Below are 13,891 nucleotides of genomic sequence, written 5' to 3'. Positions count from 1 at the left end.
AAGGAGCTGTCAGACGAGAGGAGTTGAACCACTCACAGTTGCCCGATAGACTGCTTTGAAAATGGCAAATAGATCCGCAGAGAACACTTCTTAGGGGTACGTAAGCTGCTGTGGATGTCGATATTTTCAAGAATGATCGTCTGTAATGACGGTGCTTAATCAATAGAGACGCTAATTAGAATAGAGGCGCTGACCAACAAAAACAAATTTTGGGGGGGGGGGTCTCTAATTAGAGAGGGAGCTTATTATATGGAGGGAGCTAAATCTAATTATTACGGTAAACAATAGATCTCTTGCTTCATGTCAACAACTGAGGCGTTGCTCGGTAATTTGACAGAAATTCCCGCCATAAATGCATGTTACTGTTTCCAAATATTAACGTATGTCATAGTTTTGACAAAAAAACATATCAGCCTGGAGTAGATTGCAGGCGCCATTCCCGTCATTTCGTGACGGGAGGAGCCCGCAATGAGTTCAGCGGTGCTATTCTAAAGAGGCAAACTGCTGCCACCGCTAAGTGTTATAGGTTGTTTTGTCACTTTATGAGGAAAAAATCTGCCGAGGATACCGAAGCTGGAACATAGCAATGGCTGCTGAAAACAACTGGCAGACAAAACTCCAAACTATCGTCGAGAGAACCGCGTTTATTTTCAATAACGAGATGCTAAGCGACGTGAAATTTGTGGTTCCTGTGACGAGTGGAGAAAGCGAAAGTATGAAGGTGATCCCAGCTCACAAGTTTGTGTTAGCAATCAGTAGTCCTGTGTTCTTTTCCATGTTCTATGGTCAAATGGCGGAGACAAAAGACTCTATTGAACTACCTGACTGTGATTACGACAGTCTGTTGGAGTTGTTTCACTTTCTCTACAGCGACGAAGTCACTTTAAGCGGAAGTAATGTGATGCAAGTGATGTACTTGGCGAACAAGTACATGGTGCCTTCTCTCGTTGAGAAATGCACAAAATATCTCCGAGACAATTTGACAGGAGCAAACGTGTTTAGCATTCTGCCATATGCGCAGAAATTTCAGGACAAGAATTTGGAAGAAAGATGCTGGAAAGTTATCGAGATTTTCACAGAGGAAGCTGTGACGTCAAACGACTTTGTGACAGCTGAGAGATCTGTTGTTGAATCTCTTGTGAAGAGAGAAGTGTTGAGCGTGACGGAAGTGGAACTGTTCAAAGCTGTTGATCGCTGGGCCACAGAAGAAGGAGAACGGCAGGGACTTACACGTGATGGAGAGACGAAGAGACAGATTCTTGGAGAGGAAATCGTGAAAGGAATTCGCTTTCCGTTAATGACATCAGCGGAGTTTGCCACGGTAGTCTACGACACTGATATTTTATCTAGGAAGGAGACTGGTGACATGATTAAATACTACAGCAATGTCTTGAAAACCCCTTTACCATTTTTGAAGGGAGCAAGGAAGGAGCTTCCTGGATTTCGAGTCAACAGATTTAACGATTACTGTAAGCCAACTACAGCTTGGAATTACAATACGGGCTTCCCTGATAGAGTTCATTTCTCCGTGAACAAGCCTATTAAGTTGCTTGGAATTCAGCATTTTGGTTCTGAGGGTGGTGACCACACACTCTCCACCAAGGTCAAAGATACAGCCACTAACTTAACTGTTGTCGAACGATCAGGAACATTCACTTCAGAAAAGGACGTGAACAATAATTATTATGGCTTTAGTGTTTCGTTTGGTAATCTGGTTTCCTTGGCTGCAAATAAGCAGTATACGCTAGAGTCACTCAAGTACGGTCCTGAATCATGGTACGGAGAAGATGGACGAACATCTGTTGAAGCAGAAGGAGTGCAATTTACTTTTAGTGATTCAACAGATACTGGCAATAACACCAAGGTAGCAAGAGGCCAGTTTCCAGCTTTTATTTTCATCTGCTGAACTGTATCTGTATCTACGTACAGTTGATATCAATATCCTGACTCAGTTAGTTTTTGCGAAATTAGTCACAGTATTTCTTACTGGTTATTACAGCAAAAATGTGCGAAGCCTTGCTAACGAAATGAATTGACTCAAATTAATCAATTTGTGATAGCTACAACCCTTTATACCCTAAGAGTGACCAGCATCTAATTTCCCTTACAGTAATCACGCTGCTAGATTGTTTGTTAAGATCGCGAGAAAATAGGAAATGAACGCCAACCTGAGAAATTTTGATTGTTAAACAAATTCTCCTTATCAGTACCAAAGGAAATGTATAGAAAAGAGTATGGAGAACATGGATTTTGATGTTAAGGTGTAACGGGTCAAGTCATTGAAATAGTGTCATGGAGACTCAGTTATTGTAGCTCAGAGCTTATCAAGTCTATTTACAGATAAACTTTTCATTATAATAAATAAAAATGATCACAAAAGAATTTGACAATCTTCCTTAGTTTTGAAATTAGCCAGTGATATCTGGTCTTTTAGTGCAAGGTTTATCCCCGGTAATATCAGCTCTATCAAACACAGCTCTATCAACCCTTCCTCTCAAATCCTTTAATCTTTAATAACGATCATCTTCTATCTTCAAAAAGACTGGAAAAAGGACTTGTACCTCACGGCGATATAATAGTTGAGAGACCGGGACTAAGACCAATCTTTCTGTTGTGAGGCTTTAAGTGAGAAATTTACCCTTTCACTCCCATAAGTGACCAAGACAGAATTTCTCCTTACAATATCGATACAATATCGAGCAGACAAGCGATAAGAATAAAGAAAAATATCAGTAAGGGGATTATAAGTTGATCCAATACCAAATTCTCCAAACTAACATCACAAGAACTGTATGACAAACAGTAAGGAGAATTTCTAATGAGATCTTGCGAGTTAAAGAGTTAAAGGAAGATGGATCACGGTCGATCTCAATGTCTATGTACTCCAACAGAACTATTACTGAAACAGAATAGGTGCGTTTATTGGAAAAAGGGGCGCTAGTTGTAATGACGGTGCTTAATCAATAGAGACGCTTATTAGAATAGAGGCGCTTATTAGAATAGAGGCGCTTACCAACGAAAATAAAATTGAGGGGGGGATCGCTTATTGGAGAGGGGGCACTTATCATATGGAAGGAGCTAAATCTAATTATTACGGTAAACAATTCCAGTAGATCTCTTGTTTCATGTCAACAACTAAGGCGTTGCTCGAAAATTTGACAGAAATTCTAATACTAACTAATTTCATGGTTTTGGCAAAAAAAATTACATCTCAGCCTGGAATAGATTGCATATCACGCCATATCGTGACGGAAGGAGCCTGCAATGAGTTCAGCGGTGCTATGCTAAAGGGGGTAGGTATGTCATGTATGGGTACATGTTATGTCCTCAATACATATTATTTCCTATACCTTACATACAATACCCTACACACATACAGGGCTAAACAAGATAGATACAGCTATACACAGCTCTACAGGGTTATACATGGCTAAACGCAGCTATGCAGTATAGCCCTGTATAGCTGTGAATAGCCATGTATAGTTGTGTATAGCCCTGTATGGCTGTGTATAGCCCTGTACAGCTATGTATAGCCCTGTATAGCTATGTATAGCTATGTATAGCTCTGTATAGTTGTGTATAGCCCTGTCTAACTGTGTATAGCCCTGTATAGCTGTGTATAGCCCTGTATAGCTGTGTATAGCTGTGTATAGTTGTGTATAGCCCTGTATAGCTGTGTATAGCCCTGTATAGCTGTGTATAGCTGTGTATAGTTGTGTATAGCCCTGTATAGCTGTGTATTGCCCTGTACAGCTGTGTTTAGCCCTGTATAGCTGTGTATAGCCCCGTATAGCTGAGTGTAGCTCTGTATAGCTGTGTACAGCCCTGTATACCTTTGTATAGCCCTGTATAGCTGTGTATAGCCCTGTATAGCTGTGTATAGCTGTGTATAGTTGTGTATAGCCCTGTATAGCTGTGTATTGCCCTGTACAGCTGTGTTTAGCCCTTTATAGCTGTGTATAGCCCCGTATAGCTGAGTGTAGCTCTGTATAGCTGTGTACAGCCCTGTATAGCTGTGTATAGCCCTGTATAGCTGTGTATTGCCCTGTACAGCTGTGTTTAGCCCTGTATAGCTGTGTATAGCCCCGTATAGCTGAGTGTAGCTCTGTATAGCTGTGTACAGCCCTGTATAGCTTTGTATAGTCCTGTATAGCTGTGTATAGCCCTGTATAGCTGTGTATAGCTGTGTATAGTTGTGTATAGCCCTGTAAAGCTGTGTATTGCCCTGTACAGCTGTGTTTAGCCCTGTATAGCTGTGTATAGCCCCGTATAGCTGAGTGTAGCTCTGTATAGCTGTGTACAGCCCTGTATAGCTGTGTATAGCCCTGTATAGCTGTGTATTGCCCTGTACAGCTGTGTTTCGCCCTGTATAGCTATGTATAGCCCTTTATAGCTGTGTATAGCCCTGTATAGCTGTGTATAGCCCTGTATAGCCCTGTATAGCTGTGTATAGCTGTGTATAGTTGTGTATAGCCCTGTATAGCTGTGTATAACCCTGTATAGCTGTGTATTGCCCTGTACAGCTGTGTTTAACCCTGTATAGCTGTGTATAGCCCCATATAGCTGAGTGTAGCTCTGTATAGCTGTGTACAGCCCTGTATAGCTTTGTATAGTCCTGTATAGCTGTGTATAGCCCTGTATAGCTGTGTATAGCTGTGTATAGTTGTGTATAGCCCTGTAAAGCTGTGTATTGCCCTGTACAGCTGTGTTTAGCCCTGTATAGCTGTGTATAGCCCCGTATAGCTGAGTGTAGCTCTGTATAGCTGTGTACAGCCCTGTATAGCTGTGTATAGCCCTGTATAGCTGTGTATTGCCCTGTACAGCTGTGTTTCGCCCTGTATAGCTATGTATAGCCCTTTATAGCTGTGTATAGCCCTGTATAGCTGTGTATAGCCCTGTATAGCCCTGTATAGCTGTGTATAGCTGTGTATAGTTGTGTATAGCCCTGTATAGCTGTGTATAACCCTGTATAGCTGTGTATTGCCCTGTACAGCTGTGTATAGCCCTGTATAGCTGTGTATTGCCCTGTATAGCTCTGTATAGCTCTGTATAGCCGTGTATAGCTGTGTATAGCTGTGTATAGCCTTGTATAGCTGTGCATAGCTCTGTATAGCTGCCTATACCTCTGTATAGCTGCGTTTAGCCTTGTATAGCGCTGTAGAGCTGTGTATAGCTGTATCTAGCCTTGTTTAGCCCTGTATGTGTGTGTAGGGTATTGTATGCAATGTATAGGACATAATATGTATTGAGGACATAATAATTGCCCATACATGACGTACCTTCCTAGAGAGGAAGAGGCAAACTGCCGCTATCGCTGAGTGTTAAGTTGTCTCTCACTTTATATATAAAACTGCTGAGAATACCGAAGCAGGAACATAGCAATGGCTGCTGAAGACAACTGGCAGACAAAACTCCAAACTATCGTCGAGAGAACTGCATTTATTTTCGACAACGAGATGCTAAGCAATGTGAAATTTGTGGTTCCTGTGTCGAGTGGAGAAAGCAAAAGTACGAAAGTGATCCCAGCTCACAAGTTTGTGCTAGCAATCGGTAGTCCTGTATTCTTTGCCATGTTCTATGGTCAAATGGTGGAGACCAAAGACTCTATCGAACTACCTGACTGTGATTACGACAGTCTGTTAGAGTTATTTCGCTTCCTCTACAGCGACGAAGTGACTTTAAGTGGAGGTAATGTGATGCAAGTGATTTACTTGGCGAACAAGTACATGGTGCCTTTACTCGTTGAGAAGTGCACAGAATATCTCCGCGACAATTTGACAGCAGCAAACGTGTTTAGCATTCTGCCATACGCCCAGAAATTTCAGGACGAAAATTTGGAAGAACGATGCTGGGAAGTTATCGAGATTTTCACCGGGAAGGCTGTGACATCAGACGACTTCGTCACAGCTGAGCGATCTGTTGTTGAATCTCTTGTGAAGAGAGAAGTGTTGTGCGTGACGGAAGTGGAACTGTTCAAAGCTGTTGATCGCTGGGCCACAGAAGAAGGAGAACGGCAGGGACTTACACTTGATGGAGAGACAAAGAGACGACTTCTTGGAGAGGAAATCGTGAAAGGAATTCGCTTTCCGTTAATGTCATTAGCGGAGTTTGCTACGGTAGTCTGTGACACTGCTATTTTATCTAGGAAGGAGACTGAGGACATGATTAAATATTACGGCAATGTCTTGAAAACTCCTTTACCATATTTGCAGGGAGCAAGGAAGAAGCTTCCTTTCTTTCGGGTCAACAGATTTAGCAATTATGGTAAGCCAACTACGGGCCTAAGTTGGAAGTATATTAATGGCTTCCCAGACAGAGTTCTCTTCTACGTAAACAAGCCTATTAAGTTACTTGGAATTCAGCATTTTGGTTCTAATGGTGGCGAGCACACAGTCTCCACTGAGGTCAAAGATACAGCCATTAGTTTAACTGTTGCCAAACGATCAGGAACATTCACTTCAAAAAAGGACACGAACAATAGTTATTATGGCTTTTTTGTTTCGTTTGGTAATCTGGTTTTGTTGGACGCAAATAAGCAGTATACGCTAGAGTAACTTATCGACGGTCCTGAATCATGGTGCGGAACAGATGGGCGAACATCTGTTGAAGCAGGAGGAGTGCAATTTACTTTCAGTGATCCAAAAGATACTGGTAATGGCACCAAGGTAGCAAGAGGCCAGTTTCCAGCTTTTATTTTTATCTAAACTGTATCTGTATCCATGTACAGTTGATATCAATATCCTGACTCAGTTAGTTTTTGCGAAATTGGTCACAGTATTTCTCACTGGTTATTACAGCAAAAATATGCCAAGCCTTGCTAACAACATGAATTAATAGATAATAATAATTTTGTGATAACCTTAACCCTTGTTACCCTAAGAGTGACCAGCATTTAATTTCCCTTACAGTAATCACGTTGCTAGATCGTTTGTTAAGATGATGAGAAAGTAGGAAATGAACGCCAACCTAAGAAATTATGATTGTTAAACAAATTCTCCTTATCAGTACCAAAGGAAATGTATAGAAAAGAGTATGGAGAACATGGATTTTGATGTTAAGGTGTAACGGGTCAAGTCATTGAAATAGTGTCATGGAGACTCAGTTATTGTAGCTCAGAGCTTATCAAGTCTATTTACAGATAAACTTTTCATTATAATAAATAAAAATGATCACAAAAGAATTTGACAATCTTCCTTAGTTTTGAAATTAGCCAGTGATATCTGGTCTTTTGGTGCAAGGTTTACCCCCAGTAATTTCTTTATGAAACAAGCTTTATCAACCCTTTCTCTCAAATCCTTTAATCTTTTAATAACGATCATCCTCTATCTTCTCCTTACGGGGGGGGAAGGGTGTGTGGAGATTTTTTGTGTGGGGGGATCACATGGGTTTTAAGGGGGACAGAGGAGTATAAAGGGGAGGACTACAGAAAAGTGACTCCCAATTAACTTACCATAGAGGGGAATCATAAGAATATTACAGAGCCTTATGGGGAGATCAGCTGGATTTTTATTGTGACACAACCAAGATCCTTCAATCCCCTTCACCCCCCACCCCTGCAGGCAATGAAATAATTATTTTCTCATAATAAGTTAAAGTTTAGATCATGAAAATGGAGAAGGTGATGGTTAACTAAAGAAGATCTTGATTACAAAACAAATTCTCCTTTGTTCGTACCATGTTAAGAGAACAGTATGGGGAATATGCATACAAATAATCCTACAAACTCCCCCCCACCCCCTCCCCACCCCCACCCCCTTACCATCTCCCTATTTGATAACACCTCCCTGAGGTGATCTATAGGTTTTTTAAAACTCTTATTTTAAAGACTCCGAGTTCGCAGATTATTCCTCTTGACTTTTTTTTTAACCTTCTTTCATTAAATGATCTGATGGAGTAACACTTGTGGCCACCGGTTTGATTATAGCTGGAATAAGTTAACAGATAAAAAGCACCTTGTATCACCGACACCACAATTTGTAAAACGCAGTTTCTCACCTAGGCTGTACAATTGTGGCAGGAACACTGAAAGGAAATGAAAAATATAGCCACGCGTAAATTATTCACTAGAAAAGAAAAAACACAACGGCTCAGTCAGTCTTAATATGACCATACCTTTAAAAGCTCTCAACTTTTTTAATCATCCTCCTTTCGTCTCTCCTCAATTCTCCTTTTGATCGATAACATACAATTCCTCTTTCCCCTTCCCCCCACCCCAACTACCACCACTCCCTCCTCCGAAAAATAGCTTGAAAACAAGTACACACGATAGGGAGGCTTATTACAGAAAACACGAACGTTTCGAAATTAATCCTTCCCTTCTTATCTACTTTAGAAAATATACAAAACTAGCTTTCTACAAGCTTACAAAATAAAGACGTTCGTAGTTCAGAAATAACTCCATGATACTAATAATTTTTGATTTCATAAATACTTTTTTACCTGCCAGGCAAATAAATGTCTGTAGTTTCTATATAACCTGCGGTTAACACGCTGAAAGAAAACGAACCCACAAATTAATAGAATTAACGCTAATAAATAAATTGAAGAAAATCAAAAGCAAAGCCAAATTATCACTGGCGAGCGCCTCCCTTCGTGGAGCCTTAGCTTAATTACGAAAATCACTCTGATAATATTTATTACAGCGAACAATAGTCTGAGACTTTTTCACATTAAAATAAGCGCTCCTTCCAAAAAAGGGGCGCTTATTTCTTTTTCGAGCAACGGCAGCAATTGAAACAAAGCTTTGATGTTCACGTGACCGAGGATCAAAAAGACTGGAAACGGATTTGTTGTCCCTGGATCCTTCCTTGCTTGAACGACAAGTCAAGCAATCGACGGAAAATTTTAGAAGGAATCCATCGTTGAGGGATCTGTGCCCTCACGACGATATAATAGTTGAGAGATTGAGACTAAGACTAATGTTTCTGTCGTGAGGCTTTAAGTGAGCAATTAACCTTTTAACCCCAATGAGTGACAAAGACAGAATTTCTCCTTACAATATCAATACAACATCGAGCAGACAAGTGATGAGAATGAAGAAAAATATCAGTAAGGGGATTATAAGTTAATCCAATATCAAATTCTCCAAACTAACATCATAAGAATTGTATGGCAGACAGTAAGGAGAATTACTAATGAGATCTTGGGAGTTAAAGGGTTAAATGAAGATGGATCACAGTCGATCTCAATGTACACATACTCCAAAAGTGCTATTACTGAAACAGAATAAGTGCGTTAATTGGAAAAAGGGGCGCTAATTGTAATAATGATAATAATGATAATAAATAATAATAAACAATCTTTAAGGAGGAAGCGCCCGTCACGTAAATACGTGGTTTTCAGGGAGGTCCTCCGTAAAAAATAAAAAGTATTAAAAGCTAAAATAAGAAATACAAATGTCACAGATCTGAAAAATTAAATATACGGCGTATATCTAAAAATTTTTATCCATCATTTAAAATATTTATCCATTAAGAATTTTGTAAGGTTTTCCTTAAAAATTGTGCATGGCATTGGCCTTCTTAAAAATACTGGGAGGGACATCCAGTCATTTGTGAAACGGAAGTAGGACACCCTCTTTCCGAATTCCGTTTTAGGTTTAGGTAGTCTAGGTAAGTAGCCATTTCTAGTGTTGTAGCCATGCGAACTTCTCAACGTCGATTTAAAACTTTCAAAATGTTGCGGAATGTCTCCTTTGATTGCATTTTCTACGGTGGTACAACGATGAAATAGACGTCTTCCAGCCAGAGGTAGCCAATTCAGACACTTCAGAGCTTCTGAAGAAGACATCTTGCATTATTTAATTTTCTTCGCAAATTTGTTCTGAAAACTTTGCAATTTTTCCATTTCTGATTTTAGACCGGGTTGATCTCCCCACACTGTGTCGGCATAGTCTAGGTGTCGCAGCACTAGCTCATTGTAGAAGGCTATGCGATTTCTATTGTCTAACATATGAAATATGCGATTAAACAAAGAAAGACGATGACCTAGTTTCTTTAGCAAATTGCTGATATGTGGCTTCCAGCTCCATTTTGCATCCGTTGTTACTCCCAGATATTTGAATGACTGCACGCCATCGATTTTTGTAGCATTTGGTTGCAACTCAAAGTCTTCAAATAAGGATAGCATCCTTTTACTGCCTGCCAGCATAAATTTGGTCTTCTTGACATTTATAATCAACCTGTTATCAGTGCACCAGTTACTGATTTCAGTGAATTCACGTTCCAGAGCAATTTGAAGTTCTTGACGTGTTGATGCGTCACAAAAGAGAAAAGCATCATCTGCATACAAAATCATCCGGGTCTCTTTAACAGCATTTTGCAGGCTATTAATGTACACATTAAATAGCAAGGGACCCAAAATACTGCCTTGTGGCACGCCAAGTGTGATGGTATGTGGCTCTGATAATTCTCCGTTTATCAAAACACTTTGCTGTCTATGAGCAAGATATGATCTGAACCATCTTAAAGATCTTTCAGACAGTCCTAAATGCCCGAGCTTGCGTAGTAGCACTTTGTGGTTCAGAGAGTCAAACGCCTTGGAGATATCGACAAACAGTAGACCAGTTACTTTACCTTTGTCTATAGATTGAAGAACCCAGTTGTTCAATTGTGTGATAGCTTGTTCAGTGCTATGCCTACGCCTAAAGCCATACTGGTGTTGATACAGAAAATCTAGCTGATGTAGATGGGCATTCAACTGGGAATGCACCACTCTTTCTACAACTTTACTCAATAATGGCAACACAGAGATAGGCCGATAGTTCTCAACTTGCAGTTTATCATTAGACTTGTATAAAGGAGTAACACGTGCAACTTTCCACAGATCAGGGACAATACCATCGCTAATTGATTTGTTCACAAGATAGGTGATTGACGGAGCAAGCTCCGCCTCAGCATCTTTTAGCAGCCTTGCTGGAATTCTGTCAAGTCCAGCTACCTTATTAACTTTCAAAGAATGCAAAATGCTTTGAACAGTGTTCTGTTCAACCCGTTGAAAGTCCAAGGTGGATTTGATATCACTCTGCTTGTTTGCTTCTTTCACTGTTTCATATTTCTTCCATGCGTCCTTACTCACAGGGTGCAATTGACCAGCAACTTTGCTGCCAATGGCAACAAAAAACTTGTTGAATTTTGTTGCTACGCTTTTTGGCTCCGATACTAAACGTTTCCTGTCATGTACTTGAAAAGGAGAGCCCCCCTGGTTATTGGAACCAATCACGGAGTTTAGCGAGCGCCACATGTCCTTAGGATTCTCAGCTGACTCAATTAGATTTTTGTAGTGCAATGCCTCCGCTGATTTTATCTTTCTGTTCGTAAAGTTTTTCAATCTACGATACTCATTCCACTGTTCCTGATTGCCAGATCTCTTCGCAACTCTTAATGCATAGTCTCTTTCAGCCATCAGTTCTTTAAGATCATCAGTGATCCAAAATGCATGTTTTGTTCTAATTCTCTTTAAAGGAGCATGCTGGTTTGCAACATCAACAAAAAGATTATTCCAGGCGACTACAGCATCATTAATACCGTCAAAAGACTCTATAACACTCCAGGGAACGCTAGCAATGTCTCTCCGAAAATGGTTTTTATTGTAATGTTTAAAAGATCTTACGTCGCGGATTTCCACGTGAGCTTTGCAAACTCCGGCTTTCTTTACTACGAAAGTAACAGAATGATCACTTGCTCCGAATTCCTGGACTCCATGCGAGACAATACGGTGAGTGTTATTAACAAACACAAGATCAGTTGCCGTACTTGTGAATTCCGTCACGCGTGTGGGCTCTTTGACGAGTTGACTCAGACCATGGAGACGAGTCGTTTGCATTAATTTTCTGGTATATTTGCATGGTTTCAGGGCAATAATATCCGCGTTGAAATCTCCCATAATGATCAAATCCTTTACCATTTCGTTGTCCAATTTAGCGAGAAACTCCTGTTCCAGGCCTAAGATAAATTTCTCTTGATTCATACTTGGTGGTTTATACATCACAGCAAATATCGTGTTCTTAGCCTTTTCTGGACATATTTCTACGCATACCATTCCTAAACAGTCAGATTCTAAGTCACTTCTCCGCTTGCTTGGCCATTTGCTCCTTACAAAAACGGCGCAACCACCTCCATTTCGATTTCTATCTTTTCTGTAGCAAGTATAACCCGAAGGACATATCTTACTATCGAGCAATGTACAATCCAGACGCGATTCTGTCAACGCAAACACATTCAATGCTGCTTTCTCCACTAGTACTTCGGCGTCGGCATAGTGTCCCGGCAAAGTTGCAATATTTACATGAGCAAATTTCATTCCTCTCTTCTTAAGATTTGCATGAAGATCTTTATTTATCCTTACACTGGGCTTTCCTTCTTTTACTCCTGTATTAGTTGTTTCATGTGACTTGCGGACCGATGTATGAAAGCCAGGTGATAAACAAGTTATGCATTCCCAAGCCAGAGAAGGTTCGCAAAGTTTATCATATTCCGTTCTCTTCATACTGATACACTTAGCATGAAACCACTTGTCGCATGAATCGCATTGTATCGCCATCTGATTCTTTCGGCATCCTTTAGTGCAAACAGCACAAGCATCCGTCACCGGCCCTGGATTCTCCTGTATATCTCCTGCTAACAGAACCATGTAATTTGCGCAGACAGTGATATTTGCAAATTTCAGTGCGGCCATACATTTCAAAGATGGCGGCACAAGTGCTTCACGTAGGAACCTCCGAGTCGGACCAGAATTTCGCGTTGGATACTGCTTAATATTCAAACCCGTCGACACAGCGATACTGCAGGACGTCTTATCGAAACCACGGTTAGGTTTTAGAGAGTGTAGGACAATTGTGATAAGTAGCCAAGCCAAGAATATCAAACAACATCGATAGCCCGCCATTATTGCAAATAATGCAGATAAGTTCTTCTAAATCTGAGAAAGAAAATAGATCATGAGATAACCATAATCTAATTCAAATTCGCGGAACCAAATGAAAGGAGCTGTCAGACGAGAGGAGTTGAACCACTCACAGTTGCCCGATAGACTGCTTTGAAAATGGCAAATAGATCCGCGGCGAACACTTCTCAGGGGTACGTAAGCTGCTGTGGATGTCGATATTTTCAAGAATGATCGTCTGTAATGACGGTGCTTAATCAATAGAGACGCTAATTAGAATAGAGGCGCTGACCAACAAAAACAAATTTTGGGGGGGGGGGTCTCTAATTAGAGAGGGAGCTTATTATATGGAGGGAGCTAAATCTAATTATTACGGTAAACAATAGATCTCTTGCTTCATGTCAACAACTGAGGCGTTGCTCGGTAATTTGACAGAAATTCCCGCCATAAATGCATGTTACTGTTTCCAAATATTAACGTATGTCATAGTTTTGACAAAAAAACATATCAGCCTGGAGTAGATTGCAGGCGCCATTCCCGTCATTTCGTGACGGGAGGCGCCTGCAATGAGTTCAGCGGTGCTATTCTAAAGAAACAAAACTGCTGCCATCGCTAAGTGTTATAGGTTGTTTTGTCACTTTATGAGGAAAAAATCTGCCGAGGATACCGAAGCTGGAACATAGCAATGGCTGCTGAAAACAACTGGCAGACAAAACTCCAAACTATCGTCGAGAGAACCGCGTTTATTTTCAATAACGAGATGCTAAGCGACGTGAAATTTGTGGTTCCTGTGTCGAGTGGAGAAAGCGAAAGTATGAAAGTGATCCCAGCTCACAAGTTTGTGTTAGCAATCAGTAGCCCTGTGTTCTTTTCCATGTTCTATGGTCAAATGGCGGAGACAAAAGACTCTATTGAACTACCTGACTGTGATTACGACAGTCTGTTGGAGTTGTTTCACTTTCTCTACAGCGACGAAGTCACTTTAAGCGGAAGTAATGTGATGCAAGTG

General features: G+C 40.6%; 3 protein-coding genes across 3 annotated transcripts in view; all 3 read left to right on the top strand.

Annotated features, from left to right (window-relative positions):
* Positions 1 to 494: 494 nt before the first annotated feature.
* LOC149036831 (BTB/POZ domain-containing protein 6-like) lies at positions 495 to 2,379 on the top strand. Its single transcript, XM_089189003.1, has one exon. It carries the CDS (start codon positions 587 to 589, stop codon positions 1,904 to 1,906), a length of 1,320 nt encoding a protein of 439 aa, XP_089045129.1. The 5' UTR covers positions 495 to 586; the 3' UTR covers positions 1,907 to 2,379.
* A 2,910-nt stretch (positions 2,380 to 5,289) lies between these two features.
* On the top strand, positions 5,290 to 7,177 carry LOC149036830 (BTB/POZ domain-containing protein 6-like). Its single transcript, XM_089189002.1, has one exon. It carries the CDS (start codon positions 5,382 to 5,384, stop codon positions 6,552 to 6,554), a length of 1,173 nt encoding a protein of 390 aa, XP_089045128.1. The 5' UTR covers positions 5,290 to 5,381; the 3' UTR covers positions 6,555 to 7,177.
* A 6,288-nt stretch (positions 7,178 to 13,465) lies between these two features.
* LOC149036829 (BTB/POZ domain-containing protein 6-B-like) overlaps positions 13,466 to 13,891 on the top strand; it is a 1,894-nt gene continuing 1,468 nt past the window's right edge. The window contains exon 1 of the mRNA XM_089189001.1: positions 13,466 to 13,891. This exon is cut by the window's right edge and continues 1,468 nt beyond it. Coding sequence (XP_089045127.1) covers positions 13,568 to 13,891 — 324 coding nt within the window. The 5' untranslated portion in view covers positions 13,466 to 13,567.

Source organism: Pocillopora damicornis, chromosome 12 (genome assembly GCF_964200805.1).
Source record: "Pocillopora damicornis chromosome 12, jaPocDami1.2, whole genome shotgun sequence".
Lineage (NCBI taxonomy): Eukaryota > Metazoa > Cnidaria > Anthozoa > Scleractinia > Pocilloporidae > Pocillopora > Pocillopora damicornis.
The sequence above is the reverse complement of the archived record's forward strand: the minus strand, read 5'-3'. Positions and strand labels throughout refer to the sequence as shown.